The 22,387-nt window shown below is 51.4% G+C and overlaps 3 protein-coding genes across 5 annotated transcripts; 1 reads left to right on the top strand and 2 right to left on the bottom strand.

Moving 5' to 3' along the window:
* Positions 1–412: 412 nt before the first annotated feature.
* On the top strand, positions 413–9,918 carry LOC142910701 (gap junction beta-1 protein-like). Of its 3 annotated transcripts, XM_076060097.1 has the most exons (3): positions 1,783–1,858; positions 2,803–2,827; positions 5,647–9,918. In XM_076060097.1, the coding sequence occupies exon 3, from the start codon at positions 5,732–5,734 to the stop codon at positions 6,419–6,421; it is 690 nt and encodes a 229-aa protein (XP_075916212.1). In that variant the 5' UTR covers positions 1,783–1,858; positions 2,803–2,827; positions 5,647–5,731; the 3' UTR covers positions 6,422–9,918. The 3 variants fall into 3 exon arrangements, 2 of the variants coding, with proteins under 2 accessions (XP_075916212.1, XP_075916213.1); XR_012933068.1 differs by lacking the exons at positions 1,783–1,858; positions 2,803–2,827 and adding an exon at positions 413–1,196 and having other exon boundaries at positions 5,647–5,731; XM_076060098.1 differs by lacking the exon at positions 2,803–2,827.
* Positions 9,919–11,376: 1,458 nt separating this feature from the next.
* Positions 11,377–14,250, bottom strand: LOC142910733 (cell division cycle protein 20 homolog). The gene is made up of 4 exons (XM_076060128.1): positions 14,209–14,250; positions 13,297–13,422; positions 13,035–13,152; positions 11,377–12,288 (listed from the first exon to the last, which is right to left on the bottom strand). The coding sequence occupies exons 1-4, from the start codon at positions 14,248–14,250 to the stop codon at positions 12,116–12,118; spliced, it is 459 nt and encodes a 152-aa protein (XP_075916243.1). The 3' UTR covers positions 11,377–12,115.
* Positions 14,251–14,625: 375 nt separating this feature from the next.
* Positions 14,626–20,727, bottom strand: LOC142910732 (cell division cycle protein 20 homolog). The gene is made up of 8 exons (XM_076060127.1): positions 19,988–20,727; positions 19,045–19,361; positions 18,692–18,813; positions 18,167–18,263; positions 17,647–17,778; positions 16,083–16,192; positions 15,496–15,585; positions 14,626–15,135 (listed from the first exon to the last, which is right to left on the bottom strand). Exons 2-8 carry the CDS (start codon positions 19,358–19,360, stop codon positions 14,626–14,628), a joined length of 1,377 nt encoding a protein of 458 aa, XP_075916242.1. The 5' UTR covers position 19,361; positions 19,988–20,727.
* Positions 20,728–22,387: the final 1,660 nt, after the last annotated feature.

Genomic DNA, 22,387 nt, shown 5'->3' with positions numbered 1-22,387 from the left:
GAGTCAGAGCCATTCCCTGTACACCTTGGGGTGCGACAGGATGTCTTCTGGCTCCCACATTATTTAACATCTATTTTGACCACGTAGTTCATGAAGCCTTCAATAGCTGTACCAGGGGAATCTCCATTTGGTACAGATATAATGGGAGGCTGATCGATGCCCGGGTGCGGTCAAGGGATGGCGTTATGTATGCAGATGATTTGGTAATAGCTGCTCATTCAGAGGAGGAGTTGGAGATGCTGCTGCTGAGACTAGAGCATGCCACTAACAGATGGGGCCTTACCATCAGCCTCACCAAAACTAAGCACCTGCCTGGGTATTTTGTACCATCGGACACTCCACCCCCACAACTCCCAATCGGTGATGGGGCAGTTGTGGAGAGAGTGGAGAGTTTCCCATACCTGGGCAGTGTGCTTATGACCGGCTCCAGTTTAACAGCAGAGGTCTCACTCCGAATCAGTCGAGCGGCAATATCTTTTCATCGGTTGCGTAACGCTGTGTGGAAGCTACCTGGTCTATCTCTCCGCACTAAGCTTCAGGTCTTCTCGGCTTCGGTCATTCCCTCCCTTCTCTATGCTTGCGAAACGTGGACCCCCCTAATGGAACATCTTTGCCGGTTAGAAACATTTAGGCTAGCCTGCCTACGATCCATCTTGGGTTTAACCAGGCTGGATTGTGTGAGGAGCTCACATATCCTTGAAAGATCTGGGCAAGGTCCCATCGGTGAGCTCCTCCGGCAGACAAGGCTGCGTTGGCTGGGTCATGTAGCCTGCATGCCCAGCCACCGCATGCCGAAACAGCTTTTGTTTAAACGGATCGAGGGGGCTAATCGGGCGTGGCACGTGCTAGAGAAGAGATGGAGTGATGTGGTACAGGAGGACGTGGAGCTGAGTGGACTTGCCGATGACTGGTACCAGCGGTGTCAAGATCGGACTCTGTGGAGGAGGCTCGTGAAGGACGCTGCTACTGGGCAGTTGGAGGCAGTCGCCCTCCAACAACAACGGAGGGCGGAGGAGCGACGCTCACAACAACGAGCGGAGCGCCGGGTGGCTAAAGCACAGCAGATTGGCACAGTAGGGGACACAGGTGGTGCATCAGCCAGTCATCTCAGTCATCTCAGTCAGCCGACCCGTGGCACCTGGATCTGCCCCGTGACCTCCTGCCCGCGGGCGTTCGACACTTCACGTGGCCTCAAGGTGCACATGGTCTGGCACAAGCGTCGTGGTGACGTCACCGCCACTTAGTGGCGAATGGCGGTTGTTTTGTTGTGTGTGTGTGCACGTGCGTGTGTGTGTGCGTGTGGAAAAAATGTACGATACGATTATGGTGGATATTATTACAGAATATCGTAGTATCGCCATATCGAGATAACTTTCGGAGTTAATAACTTTAAAAATATTGTACAATTCTGGAAGAGCGTTCCGAACTTTGTAAGCGTTTGCATTGTGTGAACGTCATCATTTGGAACGAACCAACTTACCGCTTTAAATTGGGGGGGTCACAGACGCGATATATTTTTAATATATAAATATCTACATCTCCAACAGCAATACAATGACAAAGCGACCGTGAATATGTAATATATATTTCATAGTAGATCATTCAGCATATATTGTTCGAGTAAATATGATTCCAATTATGTGATGGAAGTGAAAGTATAAGATTGATAGTTTGAGCATCAACCCTTCGCTGGGAGTGGTAGCTCCCATGTGCAAATGGCTGACGTCTCAAGCCTGGCTCCCAGGACGCTTCGAAACTGTTCAGAACATAACGACTCCCCCCCCCCCCCCCCTAAACTTGCACGAACAATTTCTCTCGCCCCATAAAACTCTGAGCAGGATTGAACTCACGCGAACCGGTAAGTGGGTGTTTTGGTTTAAAATTTTGACCAAAAAAAAATCCGGTGTTGTGTGACCCCGTGCGGTGGTGACACCGCAGGCTGTGGTTGCTCCCCGCCGGGGAAGGCGTCTCCTCGGTAGGCAATCCAGGCCATTCAGGCCCTCCCTGGCATCTCGGGCCTAGTCTGTCACAAAGAAAATAAAGAATTAGACATGCTTTGTGGAACTGTTTTCAAAGTAAGATACACAGGCAGCAGTCGTAAGAAAAAAGGCCGAAAGACAATCGTCAGTAACAGAGGTGTTATGAAAAAGGGCCATTGCCCGATTATGCACTACAGTATTTTTAAGTACAGTGTTATTGGTAAATATGTAGGGGTTTTTCTCTCGTGATATACCCGTCTTTGTGTTTGTCCTCATGCTTTGGGTTTCGGGCTGTTCCACGCGAGTTTGAAGCCTTTGGTTAAACGAGGTAACACAACGACGGGTTAAGTTATCTTTTGATGCATCACAGCTGTCAACCCGTACGGTTTACCCCGTATTCTTGTACAGAGACATTGAGTTTTCACGGCCATTCGGGGTACAGCCGTTTCAATACGGGCAAAAAAACATTCTTTAGTAACATAATTTTGTCTATTTGTTTGTGTTTCTACATTGTGATGGGACTCCGTAGGATGAACGTTGATACTGGTAGGAACGAAGTTGTAAACTGAGTGTACCAGCCTGCAATAGATTAATGTGTCCGTCCGTCCATCCCCCTTCAATAGACAGCGCAGAGACTTGTCCTACCAGCCCACCCTGCAGGGACCTGTTATTTATAAAGACACGTGGTGGCCAATATGGTCTGAATTGATCTGTAATAAGGTAGGGCACTGATATGGGGTTGACAGCTACGTGGTGGTGAGTGTACTCGTAGTGATTGTCTATTTGTGTGTTTTTCCCTTGTGATGGGACGTTGTTGTTGTAGGCAGCTGCGGGACTGTGCAACGTTGGTGAGTGGCAGACATCCATTGTAGAGTACAATGTTACTATGCAACCACGTTTGCGCTACCCTCCTCCACCAAGCCACACGGACTAGCCTGGTGAAGTATGGTCAAATCGCGACCCGGGGCGGCGTGGGGAGTCCCTCGTCCAGCAATAGATTAACAAAATGGCTCCAACTGTATATATTTAAAATAAGTAACATTTAAAAATACGTTTTTTTTTTTTTAACACGCTTCGTTAAAATGTACCGTACGAGTAATGGCAGAACTCCACGACTCCAGGAAGTGGCCCCGAAGCTTGCCACAACGTAAGGGGCCCGTGGTGATTTACAGCCAACGTCAGTTGAGCAGTGGACAATTAGACCCTAGCCTAAACGTAAGATATATAAAAGATTGCTTCAAAATATCTATTTTTAATGATAGAATATCGTATTGCAGTCGATACGACATTGGGAAGTGGGTTAAAATTGAGTTACAAGATTTGAGGATACAACATAGTTGAGGATACGACAGACAAGAGTGAGTTAAATAAAAGCGTGTAATAATAAAATACATCTCGTGCTGTAGTTAGAATTTGGTGATGCTAAAATGGCGCAGCCATGTTTAAGGTGTGTGACAGTTTCACTAATGCCACACGGACACATTCTGTGTCGCTGTAGTAGACACGTGTGTTGGAATATTACAGTCCACTTCCACACAGCATTGGAGTAGTTTCTCTTTCCACGTGACAAGTGCCGTCTCAAAGACGTTGGGGATTATGGCCTTCCTCTTTAGCGCTGTCCATGATATTCAACTCAAGAATGTTGCATTGGACACTCCCAGTTGTATACATTTGTTAAAATTGCTTACGTGGCTTAATTAATGACACAAATGCACACCACGGTTTCTCATTGAAAAATTGGTAAATTTCTCAATATCACTGTCCTGGGCACAAAAGCAAAGTTTGTGGGGAATAATAGCCATTTTCTATACTTTTGAGGCAAAGGCAATTATAAAATAACACTTTACTACCCGGGAACAGAAATCGTGTTACATAGTGATATAATCACGCGCAAGTGACGTCCTCCACATCGACCAGCTCCCCTCGTTAATAATCATGAGCAGGTGACGTCACTCCACATGGAGCACCCTCCCCCCTCATTAATAAGCATGAGCAGGTGACGTCACTCCACATGGAGCACCCTCCCCCCTCATTAATAATCATGAGCAGGTGACGTCACTCCACATGGAACAGCCCCACTCATTAATAATAATTATAAGGTGACGTCCTCCAAATGGACACCCCCCCCCCCATTCATAATAATTAGTGGCTGACGTCACTCCACATGGGGGGGGGGGCGAGGTGCCTCAGCGTCAATTTACAACCCTCACGACAAAGGCGGAACCCTCACGTCACGCGATCTCCGTAACGCTGTTGTTGAGACGTCAAAGTAAGAAGGACGTCACGATGAACAAGGAATTATAACCTTTACACGAAATAGGTCTGTGTCACCGCGCCCTTACAAATTGCACACGCATTGATGTAACGAGTGAGACGTCGCGGTCAGCTTTTCGCTTGCAAGTTTCACATTTACCGCAATGCACCCGTCACTGGACGGGCGAAAGGCGAGTGATTATTTACAGCCCTTCTTTCACTCCACTGTTGGATGAAGGTGAACCCAGGCCACGTATGCCGTTGGGGATATTTGACCGCGTTTCACCACTTTGATCGATGACGTGGAAATGGGGATCCTCGACGTGGGAGCATAGAAGTAGAGTACGACAATGCAGTTTGCTGAACTGCCTTGGGCTTGGTGCTTGCTGATCCAAGCACTGTGAGTGGCGCAACTCTGCAAAGTTGAAACTGGAGCACCTAGAGAACCCACGCGTGTGAAGGGGGCAACGCTCTATCCCATGCAGATGGAATAGATGGAATCCACATATCATGGGACCTTTTTTTGCCAGTATCTAAGTATGAAGGTATGAAACGTAAAAATAGATGGAGTCCACGTTTGCTGCACCGCTTTCTCCTGATGAGCCAGAGTACGGCAACCTCCCCGAAGCACACGGCAAGGAAGTTTCACAACATTTGTGTGATCCACCAACCCACGCTGCCTCCACGGTTCTGGACTAGAGGCCATGTGCAGTATAGCCACCACCGGCCAACTGGTCAGGTAACGAGGGATCATATTGTTAGAATTCAAGTTCACAATCTCATTCAGTCATCTGTCCTTTTGGTCTCGTTTGTATTGTTTCTCAAATGTGCGTGTCTCGCTATTGCAGTGTCGCTTGCTCCGTTAGTCTACATCAGTGATTCTTCACCTTTACTGCAGCCTTGCACCCCTTTGGCTCTCAGTTATTTAACAAAATGTGCAATGTTAATAAATACATGGAGGGTTTTATGAAACAAAGTAGGTTGTGCATACGTGCCCGTGCTTAATTTGTGTTCGGATGATTTACCTTCTAAAAACATCGAGCCATTTCTCGCACCACCAGATAAAGGGCATCTCGCACGCTCAAGGGGTGCGTGCATCACAGGTTAAGAACCACTGCTCTAGAGGTATTGAAGTGGTTTGGTTCACAATGACAGACGAAGTGCGGCATGTTACACAAAAATGGGGCAGGACGAGATGGGAAATGCACGACTGTCAATTCCTGGATTGGAGGTGACACACGATGATGACTTCGCACATCATTAAAGTTTTAAACAGTCGTTTATCACACCCATTGTTCGATGCACGTGTCCGGAACGCGTAAAAATCTATGGTAATCGATGACTCGACGTATCCCTGCGCACGATAGATTAAAAACTCCTTAACTCGTTTATCTCCATTTCTGTCTTTGAACAGGGAACGGGAGAGTGGAACCGAGTAAATTCATCAACCCAAGCCCCTTCGCTCAGCACCTGGCAGCAAGACGAGGCCGGCTGGCGCCATGAACTGGGCCGGCCTCTACGCGGTGCTGAACGGCGCCAATCGCTACTCCACGTCCATCGGCCACGTGTGGCTCTCCGTGCTCTTCATCTTCCGCATCATGGTGCTGGTGGTGGCGGCCGAGAGAGTGTGGGGCGATCAGAAGTCCGGTTTTGTGTGCAACACGCTGCAGCCGGGCTGCCAGAACGTGTGCTACGACCACTACTTCCCCATCTCGAAAGTGCGCCTCTGGGCCCTGCAGCTCATCTTCGTGTCGACGCCGGCGCTGCTCGTGGCCATGCACATCGCTCACCGCCACCGCAGGGCCAAGCGGAAGACGCGGCGGTGCGGGCGGCCCTGCAACGTCGCCATATTGAAGCCGCCAACCGACGGCGTGCTGCTGTGCACGTACGTGGTGAGCGTGCTCTTTCGCGTCGTCTTCGAGTGCTCTTTCCTCTACGCGTTCCACTTCATCTACAGCGGCGTCACGATGCCGCGGCTCCTCAAGTGCGACGCGTCGCCCTGCCCCAACACCGTGGACTGCTTCGTTTCGCGTCCCACCGAGAAGACCATCTTCACCATCTTCATGCTGGCCGCGTCGGCCGTCTGTCTGTTGCTCAACCTGGCCGAGCTGCTCCACCTGCTGGCACGCTACTGCAGCCACGTTTGCCGGCGCGGCTCAGAGCGCCGCTCAGGCGGAGGGAGCGGCTAGCGCGGCCGGTGGAAGAGGCGGGAGGGGGGCGCGTCGACGAGCGAGGGGGGCGTCGGGGTGCCCCCCGGGCCAGCGGAAGGGCGACGGCGAGAGGGGACGCAGTCGGTCGAGGACGCCGGAGCCGGGCAGTGGCGGCGGTGGTGACCGCAGGGCCGGGCAACGGCGGTGGCGGTGGTGCCCGCCCAGCTGGGAGGAGGCCTGAGCAGACATCCTTTGTGGGTGCCTCGCCCGACTCCACACGGTGTATACGTGAGCAAGCGATGTAACGTAATTATGTCGTGCGCAGTTTTTTGCGATGGAATGAAGGCAATGGACTAATTTCACTATTAACATTATGTTCACATTGTTATTAGAATTACGTTTTATATATGTAAGAATCTGAATTCGAGGTGTTTTGTTTGGTGCACCACATTAATGGTGTCATTCCTCCAGGGCCCGTCGAGCCACTGGGCACACACACCTTTGCATGGTTTGCTTACACCGAGCGTTGCCACTGTCCATTCGCGAGCCAAGCGGCTTCCCTGAGCCCGCGGTGGAAATCTCACACGACCGTGACGGGGGACCGCTCTCTCTAGAAGATGACTGCTGTTGACTTCCCACAAAGCCGTGCCCGATTTCACCGACCACGGGAAGGATGATGGACCGAGTGGACGCCCACACTGACGGGGATTTGAACTCCGCAGATTCTCGACCCGGGCGGCTTCGTTCACAGCGCCACACGGCGTGGGACTTTATTAACTTTATTTCTAAACGATTGTTTAAAATAATACGCAACAATAACGATGGCAATAACTGCTATCTCAATAAAAAAGTCACCAAGAACAATAATTTGATCTTAAGTGGAGAGGGGTGGTGACTGCCAGGTTCTTACATTGTTTACAGCCATTGTAATTAAAGCCGAACTAACAAAGGTGTCAAGTCTCGACTGGATACAGAGTGAGTTCAGTATTGCTCGTTGGGCGCTTTTGAAAGCCAAACGATAGCAATAAAAAATAAATTCAAAGCAAGATTGGACATCACAGAGCAAGAACCTTCATCAACAAATACTCTAATATACAGAACTGTATTTTATGCATATCTTAAAAAAACATATGTAAAAACACATGTTCACAGATTTATGTTAAAGGCAGTGGGAGCTTTACTTGGTTAACGCTCAGGGTATGTTTTATAAGTTAGTCCAGAAAAACATTTACAATCACACTGCGCCGTGTAATACATGCAAAACACACGTGGGTTTATGCTCTGTCACACTTGAGAAAGAGAGATATTTTTTTACAGAATTTTGTGTCTTGTCACAAATCACCAAACCAATGCAAATTGAGATTTCGGATAGGTCTACGCACACACGGGACACAATGCGTTTGTTAAAACTCCCCTTATCACCGCAAAGCAAACCACACTGTGGGTTTTATAATAGACTCTCCTTTTGCCGATCCAAGGGACGGGTGTATTGCAATAAGTCTGAAACTTGCAAGCGAAAAGCAGATCGCGACGTGATATATTCATTGCGTCAATTTGCATTCAATCAGTAAGGCTGCAGTGACACAGACCAATTTCATTTAAAAGTTATAATCCCTTGTTCATCATGACGTCCTTTTTACTTTGTCTCAACATCGTTACGGAGATCATGTGACGTGAGGGTTCTGCCTTTGTAGTTAGGGTTATAAGGGGCCATCCATTTAGTACGTACGCATGGAGGGGGGAGGGGGGATTAACCCAAATGTGTACGCTTGCGTATGGGGGGTCTACTGACAATGTACGCATAGGAAACGGGGGGGGGGGGTGGGGGGGTGAAGCCTCGATAATAATTTGTCTACATTGTCCTTCAAATGAGTTAGGGGCCGTCCATAAATGACGTCAAGCGATTTTGGACGATTTTTGACCCTCCTTCGTCACATGGCGTCACAAAAAGTCAGACCCCCCCCCCTCAAATATGACCTCACAAAGTTCTGCCCCCCCCAAAAAAAAATAAAACATGCTTCAAATCGCTTTAAACTCTTGTCATTGTAGTGCGTATTTTAATGTGGCGCTGCACTCTGATGTAGTAGGAGAAAATATTTAAAGTTGCGCATTTTGATGTGACGTCACATTTCTCAACCCCCCCCACCATCGTCACACATCGTCACAAATGTCTGACCCCCCCTCTCCCTAGGTGCGTGACGTCATTTATGGACCGCCCCTTAAGAGAAAAATAGGCGTTCATAAGAGAGTACTTGTTCAACCGTTTGCCAGTCCCATTGCTGGCTGAAGGCCCCTCCCCACACTGTCGGTCACTGGAGTAGTTTTTGCCGCATGAGTGGTGATGCTGCAATGGGCCTAATGGGTTGCGTCTCCAGCAGCTCTCTCCGTCTCTGGCCGCATGACCTCGTCGGCGTCGATAGTGAAGATTCTGGCACGGGCCACGGTTCTTCGTGCAGAAAGGTGTTATGGAGGCTCAGTGGCCCTCCCGGGTGGGCCCTTGCTACCGATAACCCGGCGGTTAAAATCCGAAATGCCGATGCAAAATGAGTTCACGATGCTTTGCTCCGGATGACAGTTGCACTTCCAAATTCAGGAAATGTTGAACTTATTTCGCACCGTACTTTAGCCAACCGTGTGTAGTGGGTTATTTTATGGAGACGGAGACGTTGGGGGTAGAGGCAACACGGCGTGTTTATTTCTAACTACAGCAACTCCCTTACGCCCCCTATCTGGGGAGGTATGGCCTCCGGGCTATCGGGGCCTAAACACCGCCCCCTGCTGGCTCCCAGCCCTCCGGCTAGCAGTGTCCTACGGGAGGCTACCTGACCCGACCCAGCCAAGGTACGGGTCCCCGACCACTGGTCCAAGCTCGACCCGGCCCTTACAAGGGCAGCGGGTTCGAGGTCCCAGGGTCCTAGTCTAGCTGCTCTTCAGTCTTCGTAACTCTGCCCCCAACCTGTGTTGAGGTCCGGCTTTTATACACCTCTCCGGTGTGTCAGCCTCTGGCCACGCTCCCTTTCCAGGAGGGGGGGGGGGGTCCCGGGGGATCCCAGAACACCCCCGCAGCCCCCTCCCGGGCTGGGGATCGTCACGACCTGCCCGCCGGCTCGAGACACCGCCCCTGATGGGCTGCACTGTCCGCCATTGGGGGTAATTGCAGCACATCGACAGCGCTGCACATGCAAATCGGAGGTGTGTGAAGGCAGCCTCCGGTCGACAACGTGTTACAATCACACAGCAGACACATGCCATTGCCGGGCTAACGGATTATGTACGTAAACTTCATATTCTTTCACTCCTTAAGGCGTTCCACTTAACCAGTAGAGTTGCAGCACGCATCATCTTCTGCTCTCCGGCTCTCTCTCTCTCTTCTTGCTCTTGTATTATCCCGCACCAGACTTCTCTCAGACACACCGGCATATTCCACACCTCCGGTTAGTACGGATGGCTCGGTACGGTGTGACAGAAGTTCAACGTATGTAGATACATGCCTCTTCATCTTCCCTGCATCATCCGCACGAATATTTCACTCTGCCGCTTTCTCTTCCGTTTCCTTCATCTTTCTTGGTTACATGCTGAATCCCCCCCCCCCCCCTCCGTCTCTCCATCATCTTTGTCCATAAAACCATCGCTATTTATCGCATATTTCACCTCTAGCCCTTCTGTCTCACTACGACATCATCCTTTCTCTGACAGTTTCTCTGCTTCTTGCAATAGAAATGTCGTCACACCACTCATTCTACAAAATAGCTGTTTCCCGTTCAATCCATCACCTAGAAAGACGTTTACCATGCACTTTGAAGGCATTTGCGTTATAAGCAAGAGACTGTAAACTTTTGTAACGATTAGGAAGGCTCGTGGCAAGCGTATGTTGAGTGAACTGCAGTTCAATAACGTTGAAGAAATCGCAATTCATGCGTGAAGATAACGGACGCGTGTGGCTCGGACGAATTAAGCGATATCAATGTAGTTCCAGTTATCGTCATCAGAAGTGACATCGGCACCATCAGTAACAGCGGAACCATCGACAGCAGAACCATTGTATCCATAGGTTTTTTTTCTGGGTTAGATTGCGTAAATGTCGTTAAGACCCGCCACCACCCGATACAGCCAACTAGCAAGGGTTGTCACGAAAACAGAAAATGCCAATTCGTCGCTAGTTGGGTTTTGACGACACATTTCTATATTTACGCGATCTAACCCCAAAAAAACCCTCTTATGGATACTGGTCGCGAAAGCCTACGTGTTTAACAGAACCATTGTCGTTAATAGCGGCAGCACTCATAGCCAACACCGCACGCCAATGAGCCCACTGTGCACGATTATCAGTCTGTCGTTAGCTGAAGACGGTGGTTGGTGTGCTATGAAGGCTCATTGCGAGACGCAGGATTTGAATTTGTGGCACAGAACGATGGCGTGGATCACAGTGCATCTTTTGGTCATCGACACCTCATTTGACATCTCTGCCTCCGTGTACATCTCTTCTCTTTCAATCATCCATAACCTTTTCATTCATCTCATTATTTCTACACCTATATCACTCATCCACGTCGCCTTTCATTGATTCCATTGCATGTTTTCTCTTTTCTGCATCACTTCTCACATGACTAGATCTCTCATCGGTTTGCTCAAAACATCTCTTGCTAGTGACTGCAGATCCTTGGCTGGGCATACATTTCATGACATCACATTAATAGTGGTGTGTAAAACTACACGCAAGCATACGCACGCTTCACTGCGCTGGTGGATTTTCTGGGGACCCTCATCAGCAGTTCCTCTTGGTTGAACTCTGACGTCATGCCAGGGATATGAAACCTAACACCCATCCAGATCCTTCACCTCACGTCTCCTTTCCTCTCCACGCGCCTCCCTTCACGTCGCGTTCATTCGCCCCTACATTTCTCTTCACATCCACGATGCTACCAAGGCTCCTTTCTCCTGCCAGTCTCCACCTCCCCATGCCACTACCGTAACCGACTCGCCCTTCCAGCAGATCAACATTTGGAATTTATTATTTAAAATAAACACCTCCACATGCAAACACGCGAACGAATTTTCCCCATATGACGTTCAGCAGACTGCTGTAGCAAGTGTTGTTAGCGAGCACCTATTAAGATTGACACAGAACACATGTGCACGCATACACGGGGGACATGGGAATGCTTGGCAGCAGGAAGTAAGAGTCAGGGGGTTGTTGTAGTTAACTTTCAGGGGTAGATGCAAGCAGGGGCGGAGCCAGGGGGGGGGGGGGGTGACAGGGGTGACATCATGCGTATAAATCCTGGCTCCGCCCCTGGATGCAAGGCTGTGGTGATGCCCGGAGGACGGATTAGGCTCGGTGGTTAGGCTAAGGCAGTTTAGCAAATGACACTTGCCAGCCACAAAAGCATTTTAACATTTCGTTATTATTCGTTGACGTAACAATTCAAATAACACTGCACATACCTGATGATTGATGAACAATAGATGTGAACGAGCACACCGATTGAAAAAAAACGCTCCACTGGCGATTTGTAATGGACATTTTTAAATCATTAAGCACGTTTACAAGGACACGATTTGTATCTGAATGGTGAATAGTGATCATTGCAGATCTACACACTGTGGTGAGCAGGGGGGGGATTAAGAGCGGGGCTAGTTCTGGCAATATGACTTTAGCGTCCTCTCTATGATCGAACAGGCGAGGGTGAATGTTGATAAGAGTTGTTGCCAGTGGGATGTTGGTAAGGGGGGCTAGCGCAAGCAGTTCTGCGAGAGCCTCCCCGTATTGGCGCCTTCCAGCTGCTGCTGCTTCTTCTTCCGCGACTTGTCCCCCTGGAAGCAGCGCCACAGGCGCAGGCTCTCATCAGCACCAAGTGACATCACGGAGGATCCGTCGGGGCTTGCTGCAACCTGCAGCACGCGGCCTGTGGGGTATGGAGAGACATGGCGGGGGGGGGGGGAGACACATGGGGGAGGGAGAGACACGGTATAGTCACACAAGGTGGAAGAGACAGGGACACAGGGGTTAGACATGGATCATGGGGAAGGGATGGGGACGAGGGAGAGACATACGCGAGAGAGAAAGACAATTTGGCAGTGTGGTTGTTTGTATCCTTTAATAAACCAGATGAGATTAACCCACGGAGTCACGTGAAACATCATTGGCTTTCTTTCAAGGACGACCTGGGATATGTAGTTGTGTCCCCCCATGACCAGTGTCCCCGTGTCCCAATACTCAGTAGTTCTGCGGTGAATGCCAGTGGCCGGATGCACGACCAGTGTGTATCCCCCTATCCTCCTGTGCGTCCCGTCTTCGTATGCCCCTATTTTGCCTCGTGTGTCACTCTTTAGCTCGATGCTGGACATCATTGATGGGTAAACTCTTCAGCACCATGTACCCCCATGTCCCTGTGTATCCCCATTTGTCTGAGGTTATTCCAATGCTCATCTCACGAATGGGCATGTATGTATGATGGACTTCTTTCATACCATATGTAGCCAACCGTGCTAATCAGAGGTGCGGGGAAGGACAAACTAAACACAAAAAGCAGTTCTAAACAAAAAATCAGTTATACAGAAATCATGAACAGGCACATTTACATTGTCCCTCCACCTCATGTTGCCATCTCCACATTTGTCCTTGTGCCTGTGTGTTCGTGTGCCCCCATACCTAAGAGCTTGGCGATGGGCACCATCTCTGGGTAGGCCCACAGTGCGAGTTGGTTCCTGGGGTAGCCATGGGCGGAGAGCAGCTCCTTGTGCTCGCTCGACCACAAGACGGAGCACACCTGGGCGGGGGAAAGAGTCGTGAACACGCGTCCGCGTGTCTTCGTGCCCGACACACGCAATGTCCACGGCACTGAGACATTGCTAACCGTGTCTCGTGTCCCCCATTCTCGCAGAGCATCTCACTCGTGTCTGTGTGTCCATGCCTGAGACACAGCGTCCACTGCCTTGAAGCAGATTCCCGTGTTGACATTCCACAGGCGAATGTGGTGGTCGTTTGCTCCACCCCCACTCGCCAGCAAACTCGCTTGCCACGGACACCACGCGAGTGCCTGTGTAGTGGGTTCACGGGACACCGAGACAGTGGAGTAGAGGTAGCACTATTTATTCAAGCTTGGCAGAGTTACACTGAGAAGGGGTAACGGCCCCTTCACCCGTATACACGCTGGGACACCTCCTAGGCTATCAGCCTAACCACTATGCTCCCCGTTCCTCCGCTACAGGCGCTAGAGGAGGCTATCTGACCTGGCCCTGGTCATGGCACAGGTCACGGCACCCCACCAGACAGACCGACCCTTAAAATGGCTCCGGCTCTGAGGCTCTGTGGCCGCACCATTGGCTTGCCCTGCCGGCCCTGAAAAGGGAAGCGGTCAGGGTAGTCCCAGGGTCTATCTAGCCGGCCTTCCTTCTTCACTGGTTCTTTACTCTTGGCCCCAACACTCTGCCCCGAGCCCTCTGGCTCCCCGCCCTTTATACCCATACACCACTGAGGGGCGGGGCTGTAGCGGACGTGGTTGTAGCCACCACTGTGTAACCGTGTGTTCCCTTCCCGCAACACCCCTACACCTGTCTACAAAAAGACACAGAGACAGACACGAAGAGACAGACAAAACAGATGAATATTCTTCATTTACCCTCTCAGATTGTTGAGGCCAGTCCCAACATCGCACACCTATTAGGTCTAGCACGGCACATCACGCCAGCCGCCTTTGTCTCCCCATTGCTGATGTTCAGACACCGCACCAGGTAGGCATGGAAGGGCTAAGTTGACTACGAGGAGCTCAGGACCAATTCAGATATCACTTGCAACCGATGTTAGCTGTGGCCGGGAATCGAACTCGGGATGCCGGGTTTGGAGCGCAGTGCGCTTTGCAATGCATGACTGCTCAAACAGAAGCACAGGGATAGCGCGTCAGTGAACGTCACGCACTCGGCGTGCACACGTTGCACACTGTGGCTCATGCGGTGGAGTCGGGAGGGCAGGTGCTCCGTCTTCCAGTTCTAAGTTAACCCATAACACCTCGGACCTGTGCCAAGATCTCTTGCCAGCAAGCCTTCAACACTTCACATGACCTGCAAAATGCACAAAGGCCATCTGTTTTTTTTATACGTTTCTGCACTATTTTTCTGTTTTGATGGGGGGTTTTTTCAGACGAACACTGCGGTGACGTTTCCGCTGCTTAGCGGCCGTTACAGTAATTGGCTCGGCACACGTCGGCGAGCGCCTGTGTCAACGTGTCTGTTGTGCCAGCACGTCACTGCGTGCATGTCCCTGCCTTGACGGCGGCCGTGTGCTGCCGGAGGGCACGGAGGGGTGCCGAGGATGTGATGCCGTTGGCCCACAGGAGGAGTTTTCTGTCGTTGCTTCCACTGGCCAGCAGGCGTCCGCAAGGGGACCACGCCAAGCCGCACACCTCCTGGGAGTGGCCACTCAGTGTGGCGACGTGATGCTGCATCATCCGCACGTCATCGTGGTGGATCTGACCCGAGCGGGACCCACTACAACAACCGCCGCCATGACCGCAGAGTTTACAAAAAAACCACAACCGCCACGGCCGCAACAAGGAACAGCGATGAGAGCCACAACCCGTCACTACAACACCAGTGTCAACCACCACAACCACAGTGTTAACCACCACAACAAGTGTGTGTGTGCGCTTAAGCACTTGCCTTGACAGGAGGTGTCCGTTCCAGGACAGGGAGCTCACACGCCCCATGTGGCCCTGCATACTCCTTGAACACTTGTTTCGCTCCACGTCCCAGATCTACACGTGCAAACACACACACACGGAGACCCACATGAGGATAGGCACGCGCCCCGCACACGCACGGGGACACAGATGCACACGCGGAAATATACAATGGGGAGACACAGGCACACACGCACAACGACATAGACACGTACAAGGACATACAAGTCACGGCACCAATAAAGAGCCCACCTGTTCACTTCCCATAATCCTCTGCTCTCCACTCCTTACCCCAGAAGTCTCACATTTGTGGCATTTTCCCCATTAACCCCTTCTCCCCCACCGGTCACTTGCTCCACACTCCCCTTCCAGAATGCCCTGCTCCTTGAAATATCCCAGGCTCCAGGCCCCTTACCAGAATGCTGTGCTCATTACCTGCACGGTGTTGAAACTTGTTCCTATGGCGAGGATGTTGCCTCTAGTTGGTACCCATGAGAGGGACGAGGGGTAATACCGCCCCTCCATCTGATACGCGGGCAAAGACACAGCGCACAAACACAGCACGGCCTTAACACCTTTCTCAAGCTCAAATTCTCGGTGTGCATTTTGCTGCCTCAAGGCACCCTGTCTGCTTTTCACAAGAACACAACACTGACCCCGTATCCCCATGCATCCATGAATGAGCCTGTTTTCCATTTGTCTGTGCGTGTTTGCATTTCAGCGTGTCTGCATGTCTGTGTGGATCCCTGCATGTGTTCCAGTATGAGGAGCGGTCGTGTAGTGATTAGCGGGCTGCGTTATAAACCCGGGGACCCAAGTCCAATTTCCGCTCACCGTTAACACAAGTGACAATTCTCCGAACCAATCACGCGCCTCCCCTGAGCAGACTCAACATCAAATGAGTGCTTATCACCCATGGGGAGACAAAGGCGGCCAAGTCTGGTACTAATCACCCACCCCCTTGTGTGCCAAGGCTATATGGGGAGATCTTTGTATTTTTGTCCCAGTATCTCTCCGCATGCCTTCATGTGCTGGGTCACATTCCCCGTTTCTGCGTCCCACAGATACGTCCCAGCGTGGCCCAGCGCCACACACACGACGTTGTCCACGCTCCAGTCCAGCGGGTTGAGGTCTGCGCGTACGGGGGGTACGGGGTCACAGGTCAGGATAAGGGTTAAAACGTTTAGTTCAGGACGAAATTTGTGTTGTGCGTATAAATGCATCTATATTACATGTATACATGGGTAAATATGGATTTTATACGATGCCGGTTTTGCGATTCAGGAAAGGTCTAGATTTAATAACTGGTTAATAACTGCCGAGTCCAGCGGCTCTCAACCCATGGGTCATGCCCCCGACGGGAGATCAAGGCCTTAGTTGTGGCGGGGAGGGCGGTGGTGTCGCAGGCTGCAACAGAGTGGATACTGTGCCGGATAACTGTAGAATGCATGAGAACATCGGTGCCACATTGTGGCGACAAAAACACTAAACCACAACGTGAAGCAAAATGCCAAACTCACACTGCATTGACGAGGTGCGTGGACGTCATCTCAGTATTGTGGCCTTAGTCATTGGTCAGGGTGGGCACGTGGGGTGACCAGCGGTCTTGATTGTGGGGGGGGGCACTCGTATCTAAAAATATTCATTTGCTGCTATAAATTTCTACGTGATGAGCCACTTTGTTGAGCTATCATTTGTGTGGCCAGGTTGCTGCTGAAAGAATAAGTTAATAGCTCAGCGGGCTTTAAGACCTGGTAACCTTTACTCGTGTTATATATAGTGATTTGTTTACCTTATCTATGCATTGCACTCCTTTCGTGTTTTTATATTGTTTGTTGTAACAATCTGACCAGTCCCTACTGGACATCTTTAAAAAAAACAGCTGCATAGCTCATTGGATTCCTCCAGGATGAATACATATTTAGATTCTGATGTTGAGACGTAAAATTATGGGCCATATTCTTAGTCACGGATCAGCTCTGGCTTCAGGCGCTGATGTTTCTTTCAAACGTGGATCAACGGCTCAGCCTCGTCTCGTCGAAATCCTGAGCATGCTGGGACCATGCTCAGAGCTGGCTCAAGTTAAGCACGCTGCTCACTTTAGCCAAGGCTGAGCTGAGCAGAGCTCTGGCCGAGGGGTTTATTCTGACCGGAAGGAACCATGGTATCTATGTTAACGATGATGAGTTATTCACATGTGCCTGCGTATATGTGTATGCACGTGTGTGTGCGTGCGTGCGCGCGTGTGCGGGTGTGTGCGTGTGTGTGCGTGTGTGCGCGCGTGTACGTACGTGTGTGTGGGTGTGTGCGTGCGTGTGTGTGCGTGCGTGCGCGTGTGTGCGCGTGTGTGCGTGTGTGCGTGCGCGCGTGTGTGTGTGCATGTGTGTTTGTGCGTGTGTGTACGTGTGTGTGCGTGCGTGTGTGTGTGCGTGTGTGTGTGTGCGTGTGTGTGCGTGTGTGTGCTTGTGTTTGCGTGTGTGTGTGCGTGTGTACGTGTGTGTGCGCGCGTGTGTGTGTGCGTGTGTTTGCGTGAGTGTGTGTGCGTGTGTGTGCGCGTGTGTGTGTGCGTGCGTGTACGGATCTCACAGAAGTCATTGCGAACCGCCGGCGCGTCGAGCACACGCTCGGGCCACGTGAGTATGCGTCGCTTCCTCTTGAGCAGGGAGAGGTGTGTGTAGCCCTGCTGGGAGTGCAGCACCTTCTGCGTGTCGCCGTAGCCTTAGGGGACAGCCGCAACAACATTAACCACGGCAAATGCCGTGACCACATTCACCACGAATGCTGCGGACGCAGCCCTGGAGGGAGTACGGCAACTGGCCTGCGTCGATGTCCCAGGGGGAACCACTCACAGCCACATACACAGTTCCCTTCTCCCCCACCACGTGTCTACGTCTATCTGTATCCCCCTGTACCCCAGTCTCCCCCACGTCTTTCCCTCCATTTTCATGTCTCTGCCTTGCCCCGACACCTTTACCGTCCCCATGCCTTGTCTATCCTTCAAGTTCTCTCTCCCACTACGCCCCTGTGTCCCCACCAACGCATCAAAGCCACTACTCAACTGTAGATCCCCGTGTCTTCCACTCTCTCTCCGTGTAGCCTGTCTTACCCTCGGGTACAGGTGGCGCCGGTCCCCGGTAGCGTAAGATTCGTGCTTTCTCCACATCCACGCCGCTCAGCAGATGCATCATCGCCGCCTGCTTCTCCTACACACGGAAAAATAAACACGGAGCAGCGTTCCCTCGTCCCCACCCTCCGTTGCTGTACGGGTGTCTCCTGTTCTCCCTTACGTGTCCCCAGGGCGTGGAGGAATGAAGCAGACTCGTCAAATACACGAGGATGATTGCCTGCCACCTCCGAGCATCCTCGTGTGTCCCGTGACCGTCAACGGGGTGGAGACACCACAGTCGCATCTTGAGATTAGGTAGCTTGACAGATCCACGTTTCATATGAGCCATGATGACTCCGTGCTTCCAACGTGTCTCTTTGAGACGCGTGGGAAGTAGCCTGCCACCTCACTTACAGAGTGTGATCCCGTGTCCATCTCTTTGAGACACAAAGTAGCTTGTTACCTCCATGTGTCTATGTTCTGTATACCTAGCGAGTCTTAGTGTGTCACCGTGTGTCACCGTGCCTTCAGTGGAGATGCTGTTTCTTCTCGAGTTACGAGGTAGCTCGCCACCTCCATAGCTTTGCTGTTGCGCACGGGGATGAATCGGTCACAGAACTCGCCATGGGGAATGCGGCGGACACGACCTGAAGTTTTGGCACACACAGCGGGCATTCATGGCAAATGTGTACACAACAAAGTATATACAGAGAGAATACATATATATGGTGATGCGTACACAAGCGTGCATACAGACCACACGCCGCACATTGCACACATTCAAACACCACAATCATCACACACCATGTGCACAAAACCGCAGACTATATATGTACATTGGACTTCTTTTGCACCGTACGTAGCCACATCACACTCACCGGGCGAGCTCTTGCCCTTGGCCCTGGGCATTTTCTGGCACTTGGACGCGCGTCCTGGCGTGCGGCTGCTGCTATTGGTGTGGCGAGTCCCTTTCATTGGTGACACTGCCATTACGCTGCTGTTGTTGTTGTTGATGCTGCTGTTGTTGTTGATGCTGCTGTTGCGGGCGTCAGGGGTGGCTGGCATGCCCAAGCTTCTTCCCACCGTGCTCGTGATCGCGGACGCCGCCTTGCGCTGCCGACGCGGCTGGGGGCTCCAGGGAATGGGGGCATCCAGCTTCAGCGAGTGACTCACGCCACTCTCAAACTGCGACATCCTGAGACACGCGCGGTCATGCAGCGAGACGTTGGACACGAGCGGCAATGTACAGATCAGCTCTCAAGATTTCAGCAGGACATGGATCTTTCTCTCAAAGGGCACTCCTGGAACATCCTCAGATAGACGGGAGATGCACAAGGACACGCGGGCAATTACTTATTTCTGAGATGACAAAAAAAAAGTTTTACGTCTTCAGACGGACAGGCAAACACGGAGACGTAAGAAATCTCAAACAAAGGCCGGCATGGCACCGCACTGCCTACCGGGTAACTCTCGTGGCAGAGTCGATCTCGGGACCGTTTCGGATAATTACCACCACTGGTGCTGCCCGTGAATTCAACTCCTGCAATGTTCAATAGAAGATCCAGATTCGAAACGGGGTCAACGGCTTCGTAGCTTTCACACAACCAGACAGTGGCCCACAGCCATGACAAATACAAACCCACGATCACAACCACCACGCAATGACACCGACCACGATAATACTACAAGCGAACCCACTGCGATAACCACAGCACGCAAAAACATCACCACACAATCAGATCAACCACAACACAACCACAGCAAAACAAAACATCCCCACGATGACAACTACTGCAACCACCAAAAGACAATCCTCCTCACCTTCTCAAGAGACGGACGCTGTTGACACGCCGCGTTCTGTCTCTCTCTGTCTCTCTCTGTCTCACTCTGTCTGTCTCTCTGGCTCACTGTCTGTCTCTGTACTCTGTCTCACCCTGTCACTCTCTGTCTCACACTATGTCTCTCTCTGTCTCACTCTGTCTCACTGTCTGTCTCTGTCTCTCTCTGTCTCACTCTGTCTCACTCTGTCTGTCTCTCTGTCTCACTGTCTGTCTCTGTCTCACTGTCTCTCTCTGTCTGTCTCTCTGTCTCACTCTGTCACTCTCTGTCTCTCTCTGTCTCACCCTGTCTGTCTCTGTCTCACCCTGTCTCTCTCTGTCTCACCCTGTCTCTCTCTGTCTCTCACTATGTCTCTCTGTCTCACTGTCTGTCTCTGTCTCACTGTCTCTCTCTGTCTCACTCTGTCTCTCTGTCTGTCTCACTCTGTCTCTCTGTCTCACTGTCTGTCTCTGTCTCACTCTGTCTCTCTTAGTCTCTATCTGTCTCACTCTGTCTCTCTGCACTCTGTCTCTCTGTCTCACTCTGTGTCTCTCTCTGTTTCACTCTCTCTCACTCTGTGTGTCTCTCTCTGTCTCTCTGTCTCACTCTCTCTGTCTCACTCTGTGTGTCTCTCTCTGTGTGTCTCTCTCTGTCTTACTCTGTGTGTCTCTCTCTGTCTCACTCTCTCTGTCTCTCTGTCTCACTCTGTGTGTCTCTCTCTGCCACTGTCAATCTGCACTTGCGATGCCTCTCCACGTGTTCAACGTAACGGTCGCTTCGCGCTGATTGGCCGCGCATTTTGCAAAAACGGCGGCTCTCGATTGGTCAAGGACTCCGACGACCCCGCCCCGCCCCGCCCCGCCCCGCCCCGCCCCGCCCTCCGCCCTTGGTTTAGGTGGCCACAGAGAACGCCTGACGCGAGCAGCGGTCGCCACGGCAACCGCCGGCGTCACAGTTTCTTAGGGTTCAGTTCAACACGGAGGAGGGCTGTCGCGTCCAATATAATCGATAATAGAGGTTTACTGGGGGGGGGGGGGGGGGGGGGGGGAATCGGGTTAGATCGCGTAAATATATAAAGTGTCGTTAAACCCGCAATCACCCGACACAGGCGATTAGTAAGGTTTGTCACGTTAAACAGTCTGTTAAGGCTACACGCAGCTGGGGGAGGCTTCGGTGTTGATGTATAGTTTTGTTAACAGTGAAATTTAGCTCATGTACCGTAAAGCAAATCTTTTCGTGCGACCGGCTGTGTGAGGTGGGGGGGGGGCACGCGGACTCGCCTGAGAATAATGAGAACGCCGTTCCCACCTGAGGGCTGCGGCGTCACCGCCTTTGTCTCTCTCCCAGTCGCCGACTTTCCTTCCTTCCACGTGAAGAATGAACAGCAGAGACTGAAGTGAACCACCCCCACCACCACCACCACCATGAACGCATCCACGCTGTGTCCACACGCTTCGCGTGCGTGTGGCATCGCAAGGCGCTACGCACCGATTAAAATGCGAATCGCCTTGTTGCACTCGGTTTGAACCTCGTGCTTTCTGAACACGAAGCGATAACTCATCTCCACTGCTCATCTCGTTGGAAATTTGTCAAAGTTGCACATTCCCAAGGCAGGGTGAGGTCTCTTTATCCTCTTTTACGGAACCCGACACTTGCATCGAGTTGAAGGTTTCCAGCGTGACCACGAGTGCTGCGTAGCAGGATGATCCCCCGATTGCTCTGCAATACGTTACGTGACACTGGGGGTTGTTTTGTGAAGCACATCCAGCGAGGATGCTGCCGCCACCGGCGTCACGGATCGATTCGCAAAATCGACTAGCAATCCAGGCAGACGTCGCCCAATGTGGCGGTCTAGACAACGGTGCAATATTCATAATCTTGGTTCTTTCGGTAAAGTCAATATTCGTCAATCCCCGGCCCCAAGCCAGCGGTCTGAATGAGCCCCGCCGCGGCGAGCTGATGATCGGCAGCGTCATGTGTGGCGGTGGGCTAACGGTGTGAGACAGTTACCATCTCTCCAATATGTCTGGCCAGCGTGGAAGAGTAGGCCAAGATCAGCGTTCTAGGAGTTGGCTGCCTTCGAGCTCAGTCTTCCCCGCAGGCTCTTCCGTTTCGCCGGCAGTGGCCCGAACCGTGCACGCAACGATGGATCTGCTCGACTCAGTCGGGGCGAATTTTTCGATTTAAATCTTTCGTGACTGCAGGGATTCATCTTCTTGGTTCTTTCGGTAAAGTCACCACCACGTAGAATGGAAACAATAAAATAATAAAAATGAAACGTATTAAATTTCTCACGATGTTTCGGCCACAACACAAGTAGCCTTCTTCAGGTGAAGGAACCTGAAGAAGGCTTCTTGAAGAAGGCTACTTGTGTTGTGGCCGAAAAGTCGTGAGAAATTTATT

The sequence above is a fragment of the Petromyzon marinus genome, unplaced genomic scaffold (assembly GCF_048934315.1).
Source record: "Petromyzon marinus isolate PM22_M1 ecotype Great Lakes invasive population unplaced genomic scaffold, UKy_Petmar_22M1.pri1.0 PM_G_Scaffold_15, whole genome shotgun sequence".
Classification (NCBI taxonomy): Eukaryota; Metazoa; Chordata; class Hyperoartia; order Petromyzontiformes; family Petromyzontidae; genus Petromyzon; species Petromyzon marinus.
The sequence above is the reverse complement of the archived record's forward strand: the minus strand, read 5'-3'. Positions and strand labels throughout refer to the sequence as shown.